Raw genomic sequence first — 23,274 nt, forward strand, 5'->3', positions numbered from 1 at the left:
GAAAGAGTCACAGGTGGAAACAGAAAACCCCCAGGCTGGAGCTTCCCTGTGCTTGTGCATCAGGGTCCTGGGTGTACTGGGGTTTCCCCCTCTGGTCTCCCTGCAGACATCACCATTCCAGTCTAACCACAGAATGTGCCCCTTGCTTCTGCTGCTTAAATCTGAAATGACTAAAATATCAAACCTGGGAAACAGCGGAATTTGTCATGGGAGCTTCAGAACCCCAGGTGCCCCTGGACAGACATAACATGGAAATGACTGCAAAATGCCAAACTGCTCCTGCTTAGTTAAAAAAGTGAGCTGCCCCTACATCACCAGATGGGCAGGAGGACCTGGGGGTGTGGGGTGAAGTGAGCGCCCACATTTCCTGTCCTATGCTTCTTCCGTCAAGGAAGGAAAAAACAAAAAAGAGAAATTTGAAAGAGTCAATAAGCACCCCACACTCCCCACCCCACCCCCAAACAAAGCAAAATGAAACTCTAAGAAGCTCATGGCCAGGGTGCTCAGTGGCCCCACCAGCAGGGTCACATCCTGACCATTAGGACCCCTGGGTCCAGGGTCTACCTCTTTGTCACAGAGCAGAGGCCTCCCTCCTGTGGGCTCCTCTGGCCTCCCACACTGATGCCAATCTGGACCCCCAAGAAGGAGGGTGACGATTAGGGAAGTTCCAGCCCAAGACCCTGGGCCTCAGCCTCACAGTCTGGCCCTGACCTCACATTTCTGCTTTGTTTCTATGCTTTGGTCAATGTGCCCATGAAGCAGGCTGTGCCTGGCTTGTCTGAGACAGCGCCCATCATCCTGGGCCCACGGTCCTCCTGGAGCCTGAGTCCAGCACAGCAGAAGGCCTGGAGACCTGGAGTCAGACTGGAATATTTGGACTGAGGCCGCTGGCTGGAGCTCCAGCTCTGCCATCTAAAAGTTGTGTGACTGTGGGTAAGTTATATAACCTCTCTGAACACCAGTTTCCCCACCAAAAACATGGTGATAATGGTTACAGTGGAAGCACGACCCCACCCCCGCCCCCATTTCCTACTACTATGAGCAGAGTACTGGCACTCAACACGGAACTAGACACTAGCAGCTGCTGGAAAAAACATTGATTGCTCTTATGACGGCCACATGGAGTTTCACAGAGGGCTCTGATACACACCAGGGCTGAGAGTTATGCTCTAGACAGTTCACTGAAATTCACATCTTCCCCACAAAGTAGAACTACACGGAGCGGGAACGTGCAGGCTCTGGAGCAGGCTACCTCTATTCCCTGCCCCTTAGTGGTGAGCCCTGTGACCCTGCGCAAAGGGTTGATCGCTCTGGGCCTCAGTCTCCCAGCTGATGATATGGGGCTGGTTATGGCACCTCCCTTGTGAGGCTGTTGTAGGGATTAAAGAGTAAATACATACAAAGCACACTGCAAAAAAAAAAGAAAAAAAAGAAAAAAAGTAATATATTAATTACTATACATCAGTGGTTCCTAATCTTTGAGATTCATGGGAAGCTATCATACTTCCCAAAAAGCAAGCACATCTCCTCAGGGTTTGTCCACAATTTCTAGAGTCCTGGGCTCCTTACCTCACACGAAGGAACCCTGGCATGGCCCTGCACACCTATCCCCACCTCCACACACATAGAAATGCTCTCATCACTTCCAGTCCCAAACCCTGTGGTTACAAAGCTTCTCCCCTGCCACCTTGTCCCCAGTTGTCCCCCAGGTGAGTCAGAAACCCTATCACTTGTCCTGTTTCCTTCCCCTAGCACATACGCTCTACTGCCAGATCCACTAAGCCTGGCTTTAACCATTCAGCCTAGCTGTCCCCTCACCCTCTCCCAGTCCCCCTGACACCATATTTGCATTCAGTGCTTGTCTGAGGCTGGCAGATTTATAGCACAGGGCTGAGGTTCTTAAACCCCACATAAGCACCAGAAGATGCCTCACACACTGAGAGGTAAACTCTTTGCGGAGGCTTAATTATGCACAGATGTTGTGATGGGGAGCCAGTGTGCAAAAGCAATCTATCTCCAGTTTTAAGAGCTGAACTGGGTTCACAGTGCAAAATTCACTTCCCGCTTGTTATGTGTTTAGGGAAAATTAATTACTCAAGAGCCTTAATTCCACCACTGTCTTAGGAAGGGTGTGCAAGTTTTGGAAACAGCAGGTCAAATTGGTATATTCATTATTTACCCATTTGGCATCCTCATCTGAAAACTGTGTGTGTTATTGTTATTATTGCATGTCTTGGTCTGGCACTTGCCAGTTGGCCCCAGCCAGGGGACAATTTTGCTGTTTCCATGGGAACAGTGGAGGAGATGGTTCTGTCTGGCTCACATAGTTCTGGCTCTGAGGGGCACCCCTGCCGGTAAAAGGCAGCAGAGTATCCTGAGAGGAGCACTACACTTGAAGTCAGAAAATCTGGGATGTTGCCCTAGCTCCTCTACTTAAACTGTCCTCTGCAATATGGGCTGATGCCTGCTAGAGGGACTCAACACCACAGTACCTGCAGAGTGTTCAATGCAGCAGCTCCTGATGAAGAAGAGATATTCAATATATATCACCTAGAGTCAATACTTCTTAGAAGCACTCACTGGAGCCCTTTACCCTGAGTAGAATTACGTACTTCCTGTTAGGAATCCACAGAAACACAGACGAATGCCTGTCACGGTGCTAACAAACGTGCACTACAACAACACGTTGCTGTATCTGTCCCTCCACTAGATGAGAAGTTTTCCAGAGCAGGGACAAACCCCAGCTCCCAGTACAGCAACAAGCTCGGGAATAAAAGAAATGGGATAAGCAGTAGAAGCATGTCTTAGACTCTATAGCATTATATTAATTAGTTAACATTATCACTTGTCTAAAAGAGCCAAGTTTTCACTGAACTGGTGGTGTGAGCTCCAAGGTTGGGACAGTGACACCAGACCTAGGCTGCACTCCTGGATTTACGCACACAAGAGGGTCTGTACATCCACATGTACAATGGCAGCCAACAAAATGCCAGTCAAGCATATTGTGAGAATGGAGACAGACCCGACCCTCACCACACTCAGCTAAACTTCTTCTTGGGCTCTATCTTCCTCCACAGTCAGTGTGTCAAGACACTGCACTGATCACCACAGCTGTGGTTCTTCCTCCTGTGGATTCTCAAGTGGTTAGAATAGACACATCTTCAGTCGCTCCATCCCTGTTAGTCAATCGGGAGAGCAAAAGTATAAACACTTCCTCCATTTCTCATGACGTCTTCAAAAGCCACAAGGACACCTTAGTCAAGAACGATAGTGTCCCCTCTCCCTGATCCAATGTTCTGAGCCATCCTCCCCAAGAATAGCACGGCTTGACTGTTGGCTCTGGAACCTGCACATGGAGCTGCTGAGGGCTTGGTGACCCCTCTCCTGCATTCCCCAGGCCTGCTGAGGAAGAGGGAAGGGTGATCTCTCCTAGAGTTGGAAGCCAAGCTCAGTGTAGACAACCAGAAGAGCCCTCTAAGCCCTGCACTGCTGGGAAAAAGGGGGTAACCCTGTGTAAACAGGCATACACCTCAGGAACAACAAATGTGTTGGAAGAACATGGTGTGACATACATCTCTCTCCCCAATTCCTGTGTGCCCTGAGAGAACATCAGGACGGTCCTTAAAGACCAGCTCCAGCTGGGCGCAGTGGCTCAGGCCTATAATCCCAGCACTTTGGGAGGCCGAGGCAGGCGGATCATTTGAGGTCAGGAGTTTGAGACCAGCCTGGCCAAAATGGCAAAACCCCGCCTCTACTAAAAATATAAAAATTAGTCAGGTGTGATGGCACACACCTGTAGTCCTAGCTACTCGGTAGGCTGAGACAGGAGAATCGCTTGAACCTGGGAGGTGGAGGTTGCAGTGAGCAGAGATTGCACCACTGCACTCCAGCCTGGGTGACAGAGTGAGACTCTGTCTCAAAAAAATAATAATAATAAAAATTAATTAAAAAAAAAAAAAGGACCAGCTCCAGGGCCAGGCACAGTGGTTCATACCTGTAATCTCAGCACTTGGGAGGCCAAGGTGGGCAAATCATTTGAGGTCGGGAGTTCAAGACTAGCCTGACAACATGGGGAAACCCCATCTCTACTAAAAAAAAAAAATACAAATATTAGTCAGGCATGGTGGCACATGCCTATAATCCCAGCTACTTGGGAGGTTGAGACAGGAGAATCACTTGAACCCAGGAGGTGGAGACTGCACTGAGCTGAGATCATGCCACTGCACTCCAGCCTGGGCAACAAAGCGAGACCCTGTCTCAAAAAAAAAAAAAAAAAAATACCAACTCCAGTGCCAACTTCTCCACAGAGCCTGCCCTGACCCAGTAGGCCATGGGAATCCCTGCTTCTGAATCCTCAGAGCACATAGAAGCCGTACTTCTCATGGGGCCCTGACAGCTGCGACTTCATATTATCTGATATTGTTTCCCACATTAAGTGTCTCTTATTACATAGAACAGTTCTGCTATAATACTTGTTTTGAAAACACAAATTTATTCCAATGCAATTGATATGTTAGGGAACAGTTTGATCATAATGCAGATTTTGGATGTGCTTATGTGTACTATCATCTGCGAGAAACACTGGAATGCAGAAAGCTGCATCCAGCAGAGCCGTGCCACATTGGAATACACAAAACAAACACACCTCGACATCGCTGCGAGTCGGTGAGTCACCCACATCTGGCCTTACAACTTTCTGTCCCATTTCTTTTGTTGTTGTTGTTGTTGTTGTTGTTGTTTCTTGATACGGAGTCTCACTCTGTTGCCCAGGCTGGAGTGCAGTGGCACGATCTTGGCTCACTACAATCTTTGCCTCCTGGGTCCAAGCAATTCTCCTGTCTCAGCCTCCCGAGTAGCTGAGATTACAGGATTGCACCACCATGCCAGGCTACTTTTTGTATTTTTAGTAGAGACAGAGTTTCATCATGTTGGCCAGGTTGGTCTTTAACTCCTGACCTCAAGTGATCCGCCCACCTCCACCTCCCAAAGTACTGGGATTACTGTCATCAGCCACCATGCCTGGCCTCTGTCCCATTTCAAAGGACTCCTCCCACCATCTCACAAAACTAACAAGCAGCAACCCTTCTGACGCCCACTTCCACAGCAGGCTCAAGGTAAAGTGCCATGTGTATTGTGGTCTTACGTATTTCTTAGCCATTTAACATGTGTAAAACTATGCTACTGGTTTTTATTCATTCTTATCTTCTTTTCTATATTACTGTATTACTGATGAATTTTTTTTTCCTTTTTTCTGAGACGGAGTTTCACTCTTGTTGCCCAGATCTGAACGCAGTGGTGTGATCTCAGCTCACTGCAACCTCCACCTCCCGGGTTCAAGCGATTCTCTTGCTTCAGCCTCCCAAGCAGCTGGAATTATAGGCACACGTCACCACGCCAGGCTAATTTTTATATTTTTAGTAGAGACGGGGTTTCACCATGTTGGCCAGGCTGCTCTCGATTTCCTCACCTCAGGTGATCCACCTGCCTCTGCCTCGCAAAGTGCTGGGATTACAGGCGTGAGCCACTGTGCCCAGCCACTGATGAACTTTTTTGAGTGTTGTACCCCTAACTCTATTTTCCCCATAAGCTCTGTGGTTTCTGTTGTGTGATTTTGTATAACTGAAGTATTTCTAGAAACACATACATTTTGTTACAGCAGAACCAACTGTATAAGCTGAGGTAAAACACATGTGTTTAAAACAGTCCCAGCGTACAGGAGTGTTAGCTATCAGCGTCGCCATTATCATCATCATCCCACGCCTCATGGAGGCAGAGACCACAGCATATAGATTCTTGGCTAGGGCTCAGTGTCTTGCAGCTGTCGTTTATTCAATAAACATCTGTTTAACTGACTAATGGGTCAACAATCACACTTGATATTTCTTTGCAAATTGCCTTCAAGGGATTTAATGCACATCACCAGTGACAAATCATTCATCCTCAGTAAGAGGACTCAGAAAGAAGATGTCCCAATTATGTCCTGAAAGGGATACTCCAGGCAGGGACCCACATACCACCACACTCTTCCACCAGACCGCCATGCCCCCCATTGCCTCGTCCCGCCTACCTTCAAGAAGTCAAAATGCTTGAGCATCTGGGACACCTTCTCAGCATTCCTCCCTTCATTGAGGAAATCCAGCTCCAAAGGCAGGTTCTTCTTGGCTTCATCCACAAGCCACATAAACTCAAACTCTGGGAATAGCTGCTTCACAGCCAGAATGAGCACCTGAAATCCAACAAGCACCCCAGTCACGGGGTGGGCCCACAGCACACACCAAGCGACATTCCCTACCTTCCTGCCTGGTTCTCCTCTGGAGTAAGGGAAACTGCTCCCCTGAGGCCCATCCCTCCTCTGAATTCCAGGAGGGAAACATAGCAGGCCCCTGCTCTCCCATAAGCTCGATACTCTGCACCAAGTCCAAGATGATGATAGCCCAACAGCCAGCATCGGTAACCATGACTACCATTTGCTGAGGGTTCCCCTCGTGTCCAGCACTAACTAAGCACTTATTTTTTATTTTATTTTTTAAGTTCTGGGATATGTGTGCAGGATGTGCAGGCTTGTTTTATAGGTAAAAGTGTGCCATGGTGGTTTGCTGCACCTATCAACCCATCACCTAGGTATTAAGCCTGGCATGCATTAGCTCTTTTTCCTAATGTTCTCCCCCATACCCCAATCCTTGCCCAACAGGCCCCAGGGGTGTTGTTGCCCTCCCTATGTCCATGTGTTCTCATTGTTCAGTTCCCACTTACAAGTTGGAACAAGCGGTGTTTGGTTTTTTTTTTGTCCTGCATGAGTTTGCTGAGGATAATGGCTTCCAGCTTCATCCATGTCCCTGCAAAGGATATGATCTCATTCCTTTTTATGGCTGCACAGTACTCCATGGTGTATATCTACCACATTTTCTTTATCCAGTCTCTCATTGATGGGCATTTGGGTTGATCCCACATCTTTGCTATTGTGAATAGTGAACTAAGCACTTTACTTACTACTAAACTTAATTCTTGCAACAACTCTGGGAGGCACACAGATACACATCTTATCATCCCTTTTCTATTGTTGTTTAGACAAGCTGTCACTCTGTAGCCCAGACTGGAGTGCAGTGGCATGATCACAGTTCACCACAACCTTGACTTAGAAGGCTCAAGTGATCCTCCCACTTCAGCCTCCTGAGTGGCTGGGATTACAGGTGTGCATCACCACGCCCAGCAAATTTTTAAAGTTTTTTTTGTAGAGACAGTGTCTCACTATGTTGCCCAAGTTGGTCTCAAGCTCCTGTCTTCAAGCAGCCCTCCTGCCTCAGCCTACCAAAGTGCTATCCCATTTTATAGATGAGGAATCTGAGGCTCTGAGGGGTTATATGATTTTCCCAAAATTTTCCCAGCAGGGAATCACTGAGCTAAAATTCCCCTTGGGAATTCCACAGCCAACTCCACAGCCCTTGCTCTGAAGCATTTAGCTCAACTGCTCCTGTGGCTGCTCCCCGATCTGTTCCTCGTGGTCTGTTCACAAAGCACTGGGAGGGTGCTGCAAATGTAACTGTCACTACTTTATTTCTTAAGTTGAATGTTTGGTGCTTGAACATTTATAATACTACTTTCTATACTTCCTGTACATCTAAAATATTTCATAATAAAAAACTAAATTGGAATAAGAAAACACGACTAGATCAGACAAGAGGAGAGAGAGAGAAGGAATTTGACCACCTGGATGAAAAACTTAGATTTTTGGCAATTTGGCTCCACTGTGGATTCTTGAGTGATGACATGATAAGAGGGGATTTTAGAAGATTTATCTGGCATTCAGGGGTCAGTTTAATGATGTGAAATTAAAGAAGGGCCCAGTGATCTGTGCATAGCATACCACAGCCCCCTCCATGGGCAGGGACTCAATCCTAAGGCTGCCCCACCACCAGGGCTCTGGATTTGAGATGGGTGCCCAAGTTCCTCGATGATGGCTCTGTAGTGGGTGAGCAAGGGTGATACCAGGGACATAGGAGGTGTTCCAGTATTCTGGGAGGGAAATAGAAGGGCTCTGATCTCCCATAAGCTCTCCTGCTGGCATTCAAAGCCAGGCCTGGGGAGAAGACTGACTGACTGACCCAGTAATTCTTAGTATAAATGACAGTCCGAGTTATCTGAGAACAACCATCTCTAACCCTGGCTACAGCAGATGGCAATAAGAACTAACAAGCTGTGGGCCTGATGGTACCAAAAGACCTTCCCCTTCCCATCTTTCCAGAAAGGCTTACTGAGCCCTAGATAAAAGCCTTGTCTCATGCTTCTTTTTGCCCTGTTCTATGACATTTTGCTCAATGCTGTGTTGGCAAAAGAAATAAATCTAAAGCCAGACTATTAACTACAAGGCATTTACAGCTTTGTTTTCAAGCCCTATGTCCTGGGTGATGTACCAGATGCCATTCCAAAAAGAATCATCACACAGCGTTATCATGCTCAATTTCTACCAAAACTTCTTTTAATTACATTTGGCTGTAGTTTAATTTCTTTTGAGTTTTGTCTGGTCTTTCATGCGCTAGACCTATGACCTTATGATAATTGATTTAGTTTATGTTTTGTTTGTATCACGCAAGACTAGAAGGGAGAGGGGGCAACAGAGAGGCCCGGACTGTACGCCTCAAGCCCTGGCACCTGGGCACCGCAGCCTCCAGCATCACATCCCATCACAGTGCCCTCAGATGGCTCTTGGCAGTGACCAAAGCAGAGGCAGAGCAAGTGAACAGGAAAAAGAAGAGATTCCCTCAGGCCCACGCGGAGGCCAGTCATGCCATCTAAGTCACCTGAACTCTACCTTTCTGGGCTCGGAATTTAGGCAAGAAAAGCTTTCCAGCATTTTGTTCCAATCTAAACTCCAGAGGGTCTCACCCGAGAGGGGCAAGGAAAGGGGCCACAATGAGGCTGTCTCATTTGTTCAATCAATATTTACTGATTACCCTCTAGGTAATTACCATGGACCAGATGTGGATATGCACAGAGAGCTACCTGTAGCCCAGTGAGGTCTCTACTTGAGGGTGAAGCTTCTGGCCAAACAATAATTCCTCATCATTTATTGTATGGTCACTGTTTTTTGTGAAATTTTTAATTATCATTGATATCCAAGCAGCACTGAAAGGCACATTAAAGATTTTCCAGTTACTAATCAATTATATAATTAGTCATTATTAATACTATGCATTATTATTAACACTTGATAATACCTGACATCATTAATCATAAGCAGTCAATTTTATTAACTAATATTAATTGCTAGTAACTAATTAGTAAGCTAACTCGTAACACAGAAAACTTTACATTGCTCATCGAACTGGTTTCTAAGGCATCCTGTGGGTTGTGGGTCACTTCCCTGGTTACTTTAATATGAAGGGGGTTCTTTGAATAGAAGTCAGTAGTTCTCAGATTTATGCAATGTCACCATCCCCTTTATGGGAGCTCACCAATTTTAAAACGATACCAGCTACAAAGCCCAGAAAATGAACATACATAATTTTGCACATAATTCAGGGGGTTCACCAACCCCTTGAAATTCAGTGGGTGGGGAGGGGGTCAGGTTAAGAGTCGTCGGGTTCAAGTAGTTTGGGCTGCTGCCATTTTAGACTTTTCTTGGCTGAAGAAAGTAACATAAAACTCAGTTTCACCGTCTGGTTTCATTCAACTCTGTTCTTAAATGAATCTACTTAGCCTACCTTAAGCAGATTCATTTCAATTTTTCTTTTTGACAACACATGCAATCAACTAAAATAAAACAGATGTTGTTATCAATTTGACTTTTTGATTTTTCTCCCAAAATGCATCTTCTCCATAAAATTCTTCTAACAACCAATGTTTCCACCAGTGCCTACCAGCTACTCAACACTCTGCAGATGTTGATTGAATACTCACATGAATGAATGAATGAGTAAATGAATGAACAAATGAATATTTCAAAGATTTTGTCTGCTTCTCTGAGATAATTATATGTTCACATGTGTTATCCAAAGAAAATGAGTTTTTCTGTTTCTGAGGTTTTAGTGGAAAGAGCCATAACTTCTGAATTTGGGGGAATCATAATTTCAGAAAGCCTGAGAGTTCTCTACTTGAGCTGGAACCTTATGAATCAATCAAGGTATATTCAAAAATTAATACTTCCTTCAAGGTAAAACAATAAAACTATCTTCCTATAGGGTCATTGGCTTGCAAGAGGAAAAATCAATCATGGGCCACACAGAAATATAATGGAAAAAATGAAAAGTCACACATAAGTTTGAAAACTAGTGAATGGGCCAGCCGTGGTGGCTCACACCTGTAATCCCACCACTTTGGGAGGCCAAGACGGGCAGATCACTTGAGGTCAGGAGTTCAAGACCAGCCTGGCCAACACAGGGAAACCCCATCTCTACTAAAAATACAAAAATTAGCCAGGTGTAGTGGCATGTGCCTGTAACCCGAGCTACTCAGGAGGCTGAAGCAGGAGAATCGCTTGAACCTAGGAGGCAGAGTTTGCAGTGAGCCTAGGTCATGCCACTGCACTCCAGCCTGGGCAATAAACAGAGAGAGACTCTATCTCAAAAACTAAAAAATAAAATAAAATAAAATAAAATAAAATAAAATAAAACCAAGAAAAGAAAAGAAAAAGAAATAAAACAACTGACTGTTATTTAAAATAGCAAAAGAGAAGGGGAATTATCATTATTTAGTTCCTACTATACGCTAGGCACTGTGCTACGAACACTTTACACACACACTTTCATTTAATCCTTTTCTTGCCAATTTTACATAGTAGAAAACAGGAATTGTCAAAACAAAATCTGACCTGGGCTTCTCTTGTTCATTATTTATGCAGCCCTGCCTCATGCAACACAACACGATGACACAGGACAATACAATAGGAAGCTCAAGATAAGGCAGAGAAGGAGCTTTGTAAACTGTAAAATGCAACTGGAAATGCAAGTTACTGTTATCAAGTTATTGTACATTATAAAAGAAATAATGTTCTATGGGAAAACAGCACACTAAATAGAATGCCTGTACAGATCCAAACTGGTAAAAATGAACGTTCAACAAGAGTCGAAAATCAATTCAGAGTGATGTAAATAGCTTGCCATTCACGGGGTTTATCTTTGTTCTGATAAGTTATTAAAGTACACACTTTTTAGAAAACAGATTTATAGGGTGAAGTTTCCTTGGGTGGCCCACATCTCTGGATACTTTTTAATATATATTTTAAAAAATAAAATCGCTGCCGGATTCTGTGCCGACGCAAACATTGCCTAGCCACCCACTGCTCAACCAACACATTTAGTAAGGAAACAAGATGAGGCTGGGTGCCGTGGCTCACGCCTGTAATCCCAGCACTTTGGGAGGCCGAGGCGGATGGATCACCTGAGGTCAGGGGTTTAAGACCAGCCTGGCCAACATGGCAAAACCCCGTCTCTACTAAAAATATAAAAATTAGCCAGGCGTGCTGGCAGGCACCTGTAATCCCAGCTACTTGGGAGGCTAAGGTAGGAGAATCACCTGAACCCAGGCAGTGGAGGTTGCAGTGAGCTAAGATCGCACCACTGCATGCCAGCTTGGGCGACAGAGTGAGACTCTGTCAAAAAAAAAAAAAAAAGAAGAAACAAACAAACAAGATGGTAGACAAAATGCACTGAAAATGCTGCTCAGAAAAAGTCAAAAACATGACTGCCATGGGTTTTTACTTTTTGAGACCCTTGACCCTTGGGATGGGCCAGATGACATCAAGCAATAGATGAGATTTATTGCTCAGGCCAAAGAGTCCCACTCCAACATAGCCGAGCGCCTTGGGGCCCAGTGGTGCATGAAGGGCATAGTACTTGGCAATGTGTTAGATTCCTTATGGGTGAGAGGGTAAGGGAGTGTTCCTCATCAATTCAGAAGCTGGAGAAATAACTGGGAGTGATATAGGGTGATTAGGACCTGGGGATTATGGTAGTCCCACAGCTCAGGGATCATCTGAGTCTTACCCTGCCCTCAAGCAGTGAGAATGGCAGTGAGATATGGCCCGCTAAGCTCCCCAGTGTTGTGGGTAGAAAAGAACTGCTGCAAAGCCAGCCCGCCAGCAGACGGATGGACTATGCTTCATCAGTTCACCCCCTCCTGCTGAATCATTGTTCCAATCTCTGGGCCCAATTAGTCTGGCTCTGGACAGCCACTCAAATCAATAAGAGTCACTGGCCGTGCATCTAGAAGTAGAGTTGCCCCAACTATTAAGGGACAATATCAGGTGATAATGACAAAGCTAAAAACACATCCTTGGTTCTGCCTTTTTCTTTTGTGCAAAGTCATCGACACCATCTGATTCACTGAACACCATTTAGTGAGAATCAGCCTCCCTCCCCTGCCATCCTTCAACAGTCTATCCTAGAGGCTCTCTCCCCTCTCCAAGGGAGAAGGTTCATAGGAGACACAAAACTGCCAGGTTCACAGGAGACACAAAACTCTAGGGTGGTACATGCTACTGGAGGCCAAACCAACAGCCATCTCCCCCATCATCCTGGCTAACACAATCCCAAGTTTGTACATCCTTCACATCCTTCAAGGAAAACAGGTCTGAGAAGGTGAGTCATGATCGGTTTAAGACAATCAAGGTGGTCTCAGTTTTCTTGCCAAGACTGATTTGGGAGTGGGCATTACTTCTTGACAATAAGAAATGAAGAGAACTCTGCTAGGGAGCTCTTTTTTTTTTTTTTTTCCCCCTGATAAATAATATGAGGATGTCACCTACTTGTAACACCAGGAGCTGTTGCCACTGTGTTGGGACTATGCTTGGTGCTGGCTCAGGAGGGCAAGCCAGGAAGCTGAGACAGCAGAGTGAAACACGGAAAGAGTCTGAGTTGTTACAAACCACAGTGAGGTGCTGGGCTGTCAGCCTTGGAACAGGTGACCCAAGTTCCAGACATCTTCACATGTGAGATAATAGGGGTTAGCATTAGCTATACCACTTTCAGTTGGATTTTCTGGTTCTTAGAGCCAACTGAAAGCATCCCAACTGATTCAACCAGTAGTCACCACCCCCTTGTTCTCAAAAGTCTCACCCCTGTAGACCTCTATCACCCTGCAAATGCACAGTAGTTATGAGTTTGGATGTAGAAGGTCACCTCTTAAAATGCAAATATGAAGAGGTTAAGCCTATCAGTCACTCTCTCTTTACTGTGAATTGCTTTCATCAGATTGCTTTCCTCTTAAGACCAGGTTGTGATCAATTACAGGGCAGAGGAGAGTGCACAAGAGTGGGAGAGAAGCATATGGGCATACCACACCTGGAGTTGGCATGAAAGGAGACACAGAGGGTATGCAGAAAAGTAGCTTTGCCTCCTCTCTGTCCCTAAGTTTCTGGTAGCCCTAAAGGTCCCCTAGAAATCATTCTTCAGGCCAAGAATGCTTAATACCTTTCTGGGATTGTCATTCCTAAATATAAGACACCATTTAGGTCTCAACACAGAAAAACAAAATATCCACTTCAAGTACGAGCTTCTTGGTTTTCCACCAGAGAAGGACCCAGGCAGGACTTTTCCCACCAGAGACGAAGCCCAGTGAGATGGCAGTGTTACCCAGTGCTGCTGCTCATCCTGACAGTCCATGGGGTGGTGGCCTCAGGCCTCCATTCCGGCTATTCTCCTGAAGGGTATGAGCGTGGGTCTCCGGTTTGCCTTGGGGTCCCAGCCCCAGAACTGCCTCAGCCACTACTAAGGAGCCACTCCGTACTCTGCACACAGCCTGCCAGGCTGTGCTTCCCAAGAAAAGCATGTGATCCTTACCTCAGGGAGGAAGATGCCAAATCTTTATTACTGCTATTATTGCTGCGACCTTACGGCAACCATCACTTAGGGAGGCAGCAAGAAAATGCAGAGAAAAAGCGACAGCTGTCCTCCCTGTCCAAGTGGGCCCTGATGGCTTTACTACGCAGAGGCAGCTTCCTGCCTGACTCAGGAGTGGCTTCTGGGATTCAGGAAACCCTGAGATCCTCCAAGTCTCCCAGTTCTCTCCCAGCTATGGCTGCTCCACAGCTGCTGACAGGTGTGCCAGAAAAATCAGGTTTGTAGGTAGATGCTCAGGGCCACCCGGCAACCCTGCTCTCCTGCCCTGGTCAGCCCCCTTTCCACTGCACAGAGTAGCTATTCCAAACCTTCACCCACCTCGAGTCTCCAATGCTACCTTCTACCCCCTCATTCTCAGCAGATGGTCTTGCCTCCCACTTCAGAGAAAAAATAGAGGCTATCAGGCTGCTACACACTCTGCTGCCCACTTTCCCTCCCCCTCTCCTCTGCCCCCCACACTCATCTGTACCCAGCCTTCCCACCTTCCACTGGGCTTGAAACAAAGGCTAAGGTTTTCACCTGTGTTATTCATTCCCAGTCACTTGAATCCCCCTCAGGACTTGATCTAGCAATTACTTCTCTCTGCCGAATCCCCTAATCTGCCCCCTTCCCCATCAGCTACAATTCCACTCAAGTCTCCCCAGTATTTAATCCTATGCTCTGCTCGGACCACTACCCTAACTCTCCCGAACCTTCCACAGCTAAATATCTGAAAAGAGTACATTCTCCATGAAGAGTCTCCACTTCCTTCAGTCTCAATTCTCTCTCACCCTGATCAGGCCATTGTAGCTGCTCTTCCTAACCACCCTGAATCGCCAAATCCAAAATACCCTTTCCAGTGCTTTACTGATTTGATCTCCCATTTGACAACGTTGAGGAATTCTGGCAGACTATGTTTTCCAAAATGGCTGCCACAGTATCTCCCATTCTAATTCACTTCTAGAACCCTGCCACTCTCCCATTAAGAGGTAGAGTCTATTTCCCCAACCCTGAACTTAACTAAGGGGGCCTTTGTGACTGCTTCATCCAAAAGAGTAAGAAAGAAGTAATCCTATGTGGCTTCCAAGGCTGAGTCACAAAACTGTGATGTACTTTCAGCCTTATTCTCTTGGGTCACTTGCTCTTAGAACTCAGCCACCATGCTGTGAGGAAGACCAAGCAGCCATGTAGAAGCTGATACGGAGAGGAACTAAGGCCCTGGCCCACAGCCCCAGTTAAGCTCCCAGACAACAGCTAGCACCAACTTGCCAGCCAGGGAATGAGCCACTCCAGCCCCCAGTCAAGCTACTCCAGCTAGTGCTGCATAAAACAGATGAGTTTCTCTACCAAGCCCTGGCCAAACTGCGAATTCATGAGCAAAACACATGACTGTTGTTTTAAGCCACTGTGTTTTGAGGTGACTCATTATGCAGCATTAGATAACTAATATAGTGCTTTCATCTTTAACTTTTCTCCACTGAATATAGCAGCATTGCACAATCTGGTTCTCCTCCAGTCTCTCTGATCATGCTTTCTTAGTCCCATTCATGAACTTATCCTCTTGGGCTCACCCCCAAACAATGTTTTGCACAGTTTTTTCCCTTGCCTTCTTTCTTCTTGTTGCTGTCTTTTAAACTCTATATACCTTCTCTGAGTGATCTCCACTATTCCCCAGATTCATCTATCAAGAGTATCTTTACTCATAAATGCCGAATTTGTATTCCAGCCTGGACTCCAGACCAACAGGGATATTCCTATCCAAAACTGCCAAGGGCACTATTTTACCCTATGTGGTTGCTGCATTGACCATTTCACTTCGTTCTGAGATGCATCCCAATCCCCTTACTCTCTTGAGAACTTCCATTTCCCAGGCTCCCTTGCCAACTTGCTGCCACCTAGGTTTTGCCCAGAGGCAACACTGAGGGATACTAGCATACTGGGGGTCAAGAGGAGATGGAAACTCTTCTGCCTCAAACAGCATCTGTGGCTCCCACTCCCAAGTGAAGGGCCCTATGTCTGTGATCTGGCTCCCAGGGAACAAGCTCACCACAGTCTCAGCTACTATCTGTGGTCCCTGGCCCTGGGATCTAGAGAACTACATCTTCTCTTTGTCCTCTGCCTTGAGGGTGGCCTTGGCTTCCTGCTGTTGGCAATTGTCTCTCCATCCCATTTGGCTTTTTGGCCATTACATCATTTGTAAACTCCATTTTCTGTGTTAAATTCCCTGTTTGAAATACGTAGAGCAAATTCTTTTCACCAACTATACCCTGACTGACAAATAGTTGTCCCCCTTCTCTATAGTTTTGCTTTCCAAGGTTTCAGTTATCCAAGGTCAACTGTGTCCTGAAAATAGGTGAGTACAATACAATAAGACATTTTGAGAAAGAGACCACATTCACCTCACTCTTATTATATCTCATAATTATATTTTATTATTAGTCTCTTACTATGCATAATTTATAAATTAAACTTTATCACAGGTATGTATGTGTATGAGTCTGTTCTCACGCTGCTAATAAAGACATACCTGAGACTGGATAATTTATAAAAGAAAGAGGTTTAATGGACGCACAGTTCCACATGGCTAGGGAGGCCTCACAATCATGGCAGAAGGCCAAGGAGAAGCAAAGGCACATCTTACATGGTGGCAGGCAAGAGAGCCTTTGCAGGGGACTGCCCTTTTATAAAACCATCAGATCTTGTGAGACTTATTCACTGTCACGAGAACAGCATGGGAAAGACCTGCCCCCATGATTCAATCACCTCCTACCGGGTCTCTCCCACAACACGTGGGGCTTATGGGGGCTACAATTGAAGATGAGATTTGGGTGGGGAAATAGCCAAACCATATCAGTATGTATAAGGAAAAACAGCATATATAGGGTTGGGCACTATCTGAGGATTCAGGCATCCACTGGGGGTCTTGGAATGTATCTTCACAGATAAAGGGGAACTACTGTATAGAGTTAAATATGCCTAAACATAAGCACTTAAGCCAGAAACCTAAGATATTTGTCTCCTTCTCATTCATACCAGTCCTTGCCCCCTCCCCATGTGTAAAGCTGGTCACAAATCCTGATTATTCTGTCCCTTGAACGCATCCATCTCCCTTGCCCCCATTATACTCCTCACTTCACATCATTATTTCTCTCTCAGACCAATGCAGCAGCCCCTCAATTCATCTCCTGGCTACAGTCTTTCTGCCTTCCGATCCATCCTCCAGACTCCCAACAGATTTTTATTTCTAATGCAAATCTGATCATGACAGTCCCCTAATTAAAATTCTTAAATGGTTCCCAATGACTACAGGAAAAAACTCAGATCTGCTCAGATCCACAAATATGTAGTGAGTGTTGGCCATGCATACCATTCTATGCCTTAGCCTGGAATACAAACCCCCCGTGTTCTGTCCTACCTACCTTCCCAGCCTCATCTCCACTTTGAGCTCATACCATTGGAACAGGTTGAAGTTATCCAAGTACACTCTGTCCTCCAAGCAGTCAGGCCCCCACACTCGCTGGGCTGTCCTTCCACCGCCTGGCTATCTCAATAGTCACCATCTTGCTGCAGCCCCCTTGGTGCCCCATCTATCCAGGCACAGTGCTACATGGCAGTGTGCAAACACGCTGTGACTGTTTACATGCCTGTCTCCACTAAATGAGGATTGTCCCAAGATGAAGATGGGGCTCACTCACTCTCGTGTCCCCAGCACCCACCTAGCACAGAGTGAAGAAGACCCTCAACATAGGCATCAAGTTTGGTTAAAGTGAGTTGAAAGAATAAGAGTCTAGAGTAAGGAAAGGGAGCAAAGGAAGGGAAACAAGAAAAGGAAAGAAAGGGACATACTGACAAATTAAACAGATTGCTGACCTCCCCATGGGGGGTGATGGCTACTGACTCAAGCAGTGGCCGCTCCACCTCTTCTGCCCTTACTCTGAGCACAGAGCTAGAAAAGTCCACTAAGGGAGGCCGGGCGCGGTGGCTCAAGCCTGTAATCCCAGCACTTTGGGAGGCCGAGACGGGCGGATCACGAGGTCAGGAGATCGAGACCATCCCTGTAGCTAACTGCTGGTGAAACCCGTCTCTACTAAAAATACAAAAATAGCCGGGCGAGGTGGCCAGGCCTGTAGTCCCAGCTACCGGGAGGCTGGGAGCAGGAAGAATGTACTTGCAGGAACCGGGGAGGCGGGCTTGCAGTGAGAGCTGAGATCCACGACCCAGCACTCCAGCCTGGGCGACAAGAGCAAGACTCGTCTCAAAAATAAAAATAAAAAATAAAAAAAAAGAAAAGTCCACTAAGGGTTTTCCTAGGACCATTCAGACAGGTGAATTTGTTCATTCCAAGTAAGTACCAGAGAAGCAAACCTGCAACCTGCATAGATATTTCTATGTGATCTGTATGTCATTTTTATATCCCTGTTGACCACATGCTCCCTCTTGTTACAATTTAACAAATTAAGATGTAATTTTGTCTACCCCTTTGGTAGACAAAAAAAAACACCTTTGGTTTAGCTCATTTCTACAACATCCCTCCCCTGAGGTCCCCTTGGCCCCTAGCTAGCAGCCACTCAGTGTGTTTTGAGACTATCACAGGCAGTTCCCAGGGACAAATCAAGAACTAACCCAAGCTGCCACAGGGTTTTGTGGTCATGGAGCTGTTATAACACCTCCTCTGTCGTGATCTCAGCTCTCCTCTCCCACTCTGCTGCTCGAAGGGCCACACTCCACACCAGCCTGAACCAGTTCCATCTAGGCAGCCTGGATCCCAGGGAAATGTGGACCGAGGACACACGAAGGAGAAAGGGAGGGTTCTCACCTCCATCAGGAGAATGTCCTTCGAGCTCTGAGCCCGCACCTTTGGGTGCTGGACCTTCACGGCCACTGTCCGCCCATCATGCAGCACTGCCTTGTGGACCTGGGCCAGGGAGGCGGTCCCCAGAGGGGTGTCGTCGAAGCTCTGGAACAAATCATGGATCTGTCGGGAGTAGAGAGAGAACAGAGCGATTAAAAAGGTGACCCAGTTCAGTGACAGGCAGTCAGGAAGACGGGCCAGAGTCAGGGCTGCCTAGTGCCCCCAGGACAGACTTGTGTGTGTGTGTGTGTGTCTGTGTGTGTGAGAGAGAGAGAGAGAGAGAGAGAGTGAGTGTGTGTGTGTGTGTGTGTGTGTGTGTGTGTGTGTGTTGAGACAGACAGAGTCCCGCGCTCTAGACCAGGCTGGAGTGCAGTGGCATGATCTCGGCTCACTGCAGCCTCTGCCCCCAAGACAGATTGGAGAGAGAGAGAGAGAGAGAGAAAGTGTGTGTGTGTGGTGTGTGTGTTGTGTGTGTGTGTGTTGAGACAGAGTCCCGCACTGTTGACCAGGCTGGGGTGCAGTGGCATGATCTTGGCTCACTGCAGCCTCCGCCCCCCAGGTTCAAGCAATTCTCCTGCCTCAGTCTCCTAAGTAGCTGGGGTCACAGGTGTGTGACACCACACCCAGCTAATCTTTGTGTTTTTTAATAGAGATGGTGTTTCACTATGTTGGCAGGCTGGTCTCAAATTCCTCACCTCAAGTGACCCGCCCACCTCAGCCTCCCAAAGTGCTAGGATTACAGGCATGAGCCACTGCACCCAGCCCCGAGGACAGATTTTTTGCTTTATCAGTTGTGTACCAGGATCAGGTCTTGCCTGGTCCTCTGCTGCTGGGCATTCACGAACGGTAGGCATATAGAGGGAGGGGGACAGAAGATGTGCATGGAAGGCACATCCTCATACCTGTGCACGGGCCCCTAAGCACCTCCATCAAAGGTTAAAGAAGTGCTGTTCAGAACTGAGCTTTATCTGCCCATTGCACTATCCACCGCTGTGCCTCCTGGGCTCTCACATATGGACAATCCAGCATTAACAGAACGTGGGCCCGGGGCAGCCCAGTATCTCAGCCCCAGACAGGGATCAGACAGAGGACGTTTCCATTCTACCAACCAGGGGAGCTCAAAGAATCCTGGGCGGAGGCCCCAGACCAACAACCACCTTTTGTTCCTGCGTGAGCAGCAGCCTCAGCGTGGGTCACCAAGTCCACTCCCAGCCTGGCCACTCGAGCAGAGACCCCAGGGCTGCAAGCCAGAACTTTGCTCTAGGTCATCACCTGCGATGCCACTCAAAGTAGGCCTGAGCAAAGCCCTTTGCCTTTTCTGTGCCTTTCCTTTTCTATGAAGTGGAAAATATACTCCTTTCTCTTCCTTCTTCTTTCTTCCTTCCCTCTTAGAAATGCCATACCAATATTCCTCAAGAAAATAAAATTCCCTGACTTGAGTGGTCACACCTACATGGTCCAGATCCAAATATTCTGCCAACTAGGAAAGAGGCCCCTAAAGGTCTTTTCCAAGATTGGCCAAGGCTGACATCCTAATCCTCTCCATTTCTTTAAGCCTCTGTACAGCCTCACAATCCTGGAAAGTCCAGACATGCACACACACACACGCACAAGCATGTATAGATGCCTGCTCTCCTGGCCCACCCTCCTAGGCCCTCATGCTTTGAAGTCTATTCAGTCTGTGCAGCCCTTCCTCCCTCAGTCCCCATTACTGCAGCAGCCACTCTGCCCTGCCCCTCCACCCCTCTCCTTGGACTTCAGATGTCACATGACCCACAGCCACCATCCCACCCCATTTGCTAGGCTACACCATCACTTTCCTAAACTCCTCTCATAAATCACTCCCTCCAGCCCTGTCATCATTGTTGTAGCTTTCACTGAACTCCATGCCCATTTATCAACATCCTGCCCAGACCAAAGGCCCAGGTCACATGAGGAAAGGCCTACGCTTCTCTGTCAGGACAGATGGGTATGGGATTCGCTTCCCTGGCCCCCTTCATCCTGGTTGGTTTGTTATTTGTATCTCTCCCAGTGTCTGGTTCTCCCTGCTCCCCCAAAAACACACTTGTCTTTTCCTCTCCTTCGTGAGTTCTAGACTCCCAATGGCAAAATTCCTCCCTTGTCATCCACCCAATCACCCTGAGTTTCTCAGCATAAGAACCCTTTATCTTGGGCCTGGACTTGGGATGGGGAAACAATGGGATCATCATCCCTATAAACCCCATTAGGACATCAGCTCCAAGTGGGCAAAGACTTTTGTCTGTTCTGTTCACTGCTGAATTCCCTGCAACCCCCTAGAACACGGCTGGGACTAGTTGGTGCCAAACAAATTTGTTGAATGACTGAATCCACTATTCCACTGGAGAAGAATTGAATCAACTTTTTCTTCCCTTTGAAATGGCTAAACCTTCCTGTTCCCACATTCCTATGAATCCAAAGACCTCAAACATGCAGCTTTCCAAAATAGAAAAAGCACACCTGTTCCTCCAAGGCAGGTGTGAGGCCCTGGCCTGGCCAATCAGGACCCTGAATATCTGTGGCCATGTGCATTAGTTCAGAGATGTACAGGTAACTCAACTGGTCCAATCAGACTCAATCATTTTACTTTTGTTTGATATAGAAGGGATGTTTTTCTCAATGGAACTTCAACATAAAAATATAAGCCTGGGGTAGAACTGCTGAGGGTCACATAGTAGCAACAAAGAAGAAAGCAGAGTATCAAGAGACAGAGGGAGTGAACCCAGGCCACAACGTTTGAGCCTCTCGATCCAGCCATGCCTGAGTACCGACCCTGTGATTCCTTTGTCTGCTTAGGTCAGTTTCAGTTTTCCGCCACACACAACACAAGGGGCTCTGATGGACATGGTATTCTCAGGCCCCAGCAGGCATAAGTGAAAAAAACACAGATGTGGTGCCCAGCACCCCTAAGAGACCCAGTAAGTGTGAGTTCTGTCCCCTCCCCACCCCTCCCTTGCTGGGACAGGGATCCAGGAATGGAAGGGAAGGTAAAGCCTCGGCAATGTCCCCAGCTGTTACATAATGAGATCAACACCAAGTCTCTTTGCAAGCTCTCTGGAGTTCCTGAAGGAGCACCAAGCAGAGGGTTTTCTGGAGCAGAGCTGTGAACTCACACGCTCATCTCCCAGGCAGCTAAAATGGCCCAATCTTCCCACTGAAAAGGGATTTGGGGGTCATCTGGCCTCACTCCTTACCCCCAAGCCACCGCCTGACTCCCAGGAACATGTGCTCACTGTCTGAGAAGGACAACCAGTCTCCAAGCCCGTGTCATTGCAGGGGCACTGCAGAGTCATTGCAACTGAAGAGTGACATGGCATCACTAGGGCTGCGTAGCAGGAACAGCTGCCAAGAGCACCCCGCAGGGAGGTGAGGAAAAGAAAGAGCTGAGGCGAGCAGCTCCTAATCTCTAGGGTGAGAGGAAGTCTGGTCCACCACATCCCCAGAGGATATGAAGGAGGCCTCCCACAATTCCCCATCCCCACCAGGGGAATCAAGGGGGCCTCAAGATAGCACCCAAGCCCAGTGGCCAACTCAGCACCTGAACAAGACCCAGCTGTGAGGACTTGCCCACATTCCCAGTACCACCAGCAGAAACAAAGACAGGCATGGGGAATGAGGATGCACCCCTCACCGGGCATCGGAAACCTGTCACACAGACACCCTACCCCACCCCCTCCCCAGTGTCCCTGCAGCCATCTTTTCCTTCTCTATCAGGAAGCAAGTCACACGCCCACACCCTCCTGTGCTTAAGCAAGCACACACACATACACACACATGATAATTGATTGCTAGTGGATGTTCCTAGCTGGCTTATAAAAAAGGTAATTAAAGATTGGTGCTGCAGCCTGTAATTAAATATGAATAAAGTATCTCTAAATGGAACCTTGATTCAAAGTGTTCAGTGGAAGTGCTTTATGCTGATAGATGGTAAGGAAAAATAGACCCTGTCCCGAAAGCAGAATTATACCCCCTATGCAGCTGAAACAAACGCCACCCCCCTCCAATCAGGCCTCGTCCCCCAGCCCTTTCAGCAGAAAACCATTACCAGAAACAAACTGCAGCATTTGCAGCAATTAGATTCAAGCAGGGCCCTCAGCTGCCTCCAGTCACTCACAGAAACTTGCCTCCCTTTCTAAGCTTTTCTTTCCCCATTTCTTTTCTTCCCCCGCTCTGGGTCTAGCGGCAAAATCAGTTAAGTAAAACAACTGCATTTTAATATGACTAGTTACGTGCTTTTTAATTACTGTCGGCCCATGATTCAAATATATCGATGTCCCTGTCTGGAAAAGGAAAAATAATCAGAAAAAGAGTTTCTCTGGCTTTTTATCGTTTGGTTTCTTTCTCTCTCTGCGTGTGTGTGTGTGTGTGTGTGTGTGTGTGTGTGCGCGCGCGTGCGCACATATATGAAGCGACGAAGTGTTTGTCGTTTAATGAGCAAAAAAGCACCGGGGGGGGGTAAGAAAAAATGTGTCATCCCCTAGGGGCTTGGCAAATCTGGGGCAGTTAGGTCCTCAGCAGTCTGGTTTCATGAGCCTGGGAATCAGGAGACCAAGTGACATCATACCCAAGTCAAAGGGCAGAGTAAGAAAC

The 23,274-nt window shown here is 47.1% G+C and overlaps 1 protein-coding gene across 5 annotated transcripts in view; it reads right to left on the reverse strand.

Annotated features, from left to right (window-relative positions):
- The window catches only part of ADCK1 (aarF domain containing kinase 1), a 129,983-nt gene that overhangs the window by 27,828 nt on the left and 78,881 nt on the right, over positions 1-23,274 (reverse strand). For 4 of the 5 annotated variants that reach the window (XM_009212045.3, XM_009212046.4, XM_021941444.2 and 1 more), the window contains exons 5-6: positions 18,631-18,789; positions 6,068-6,226 (exon numbers count right to left, since the gene is read on the reverse strand). In XM_009212045.3, coding sequence (XP_009210309.1) covers positions 6,068-6,226; positions 18,631-18,789 — 318 coding nt within the window. The remainder of the gene's footprint in view (positions 1-6,067; positions 6,227-18,630; positions 18,790-23,274) is intronic. The other variant, XM_021941445.2, reaches the window with a different exon arrangement.

This window comes from Papio anubis, chromosome 7 (genome assembly GCF_008728515.1).
Source record: "Papio anubis isolate 15944 chromosome 7, Panubis1.0, whole genome shotgun sequence".
Lineage (NCBI taxonomy): Eukaryota > Metazoa > Chordata > Mammalia > Primates > Cercopithecidae > Papio > Papio anubis.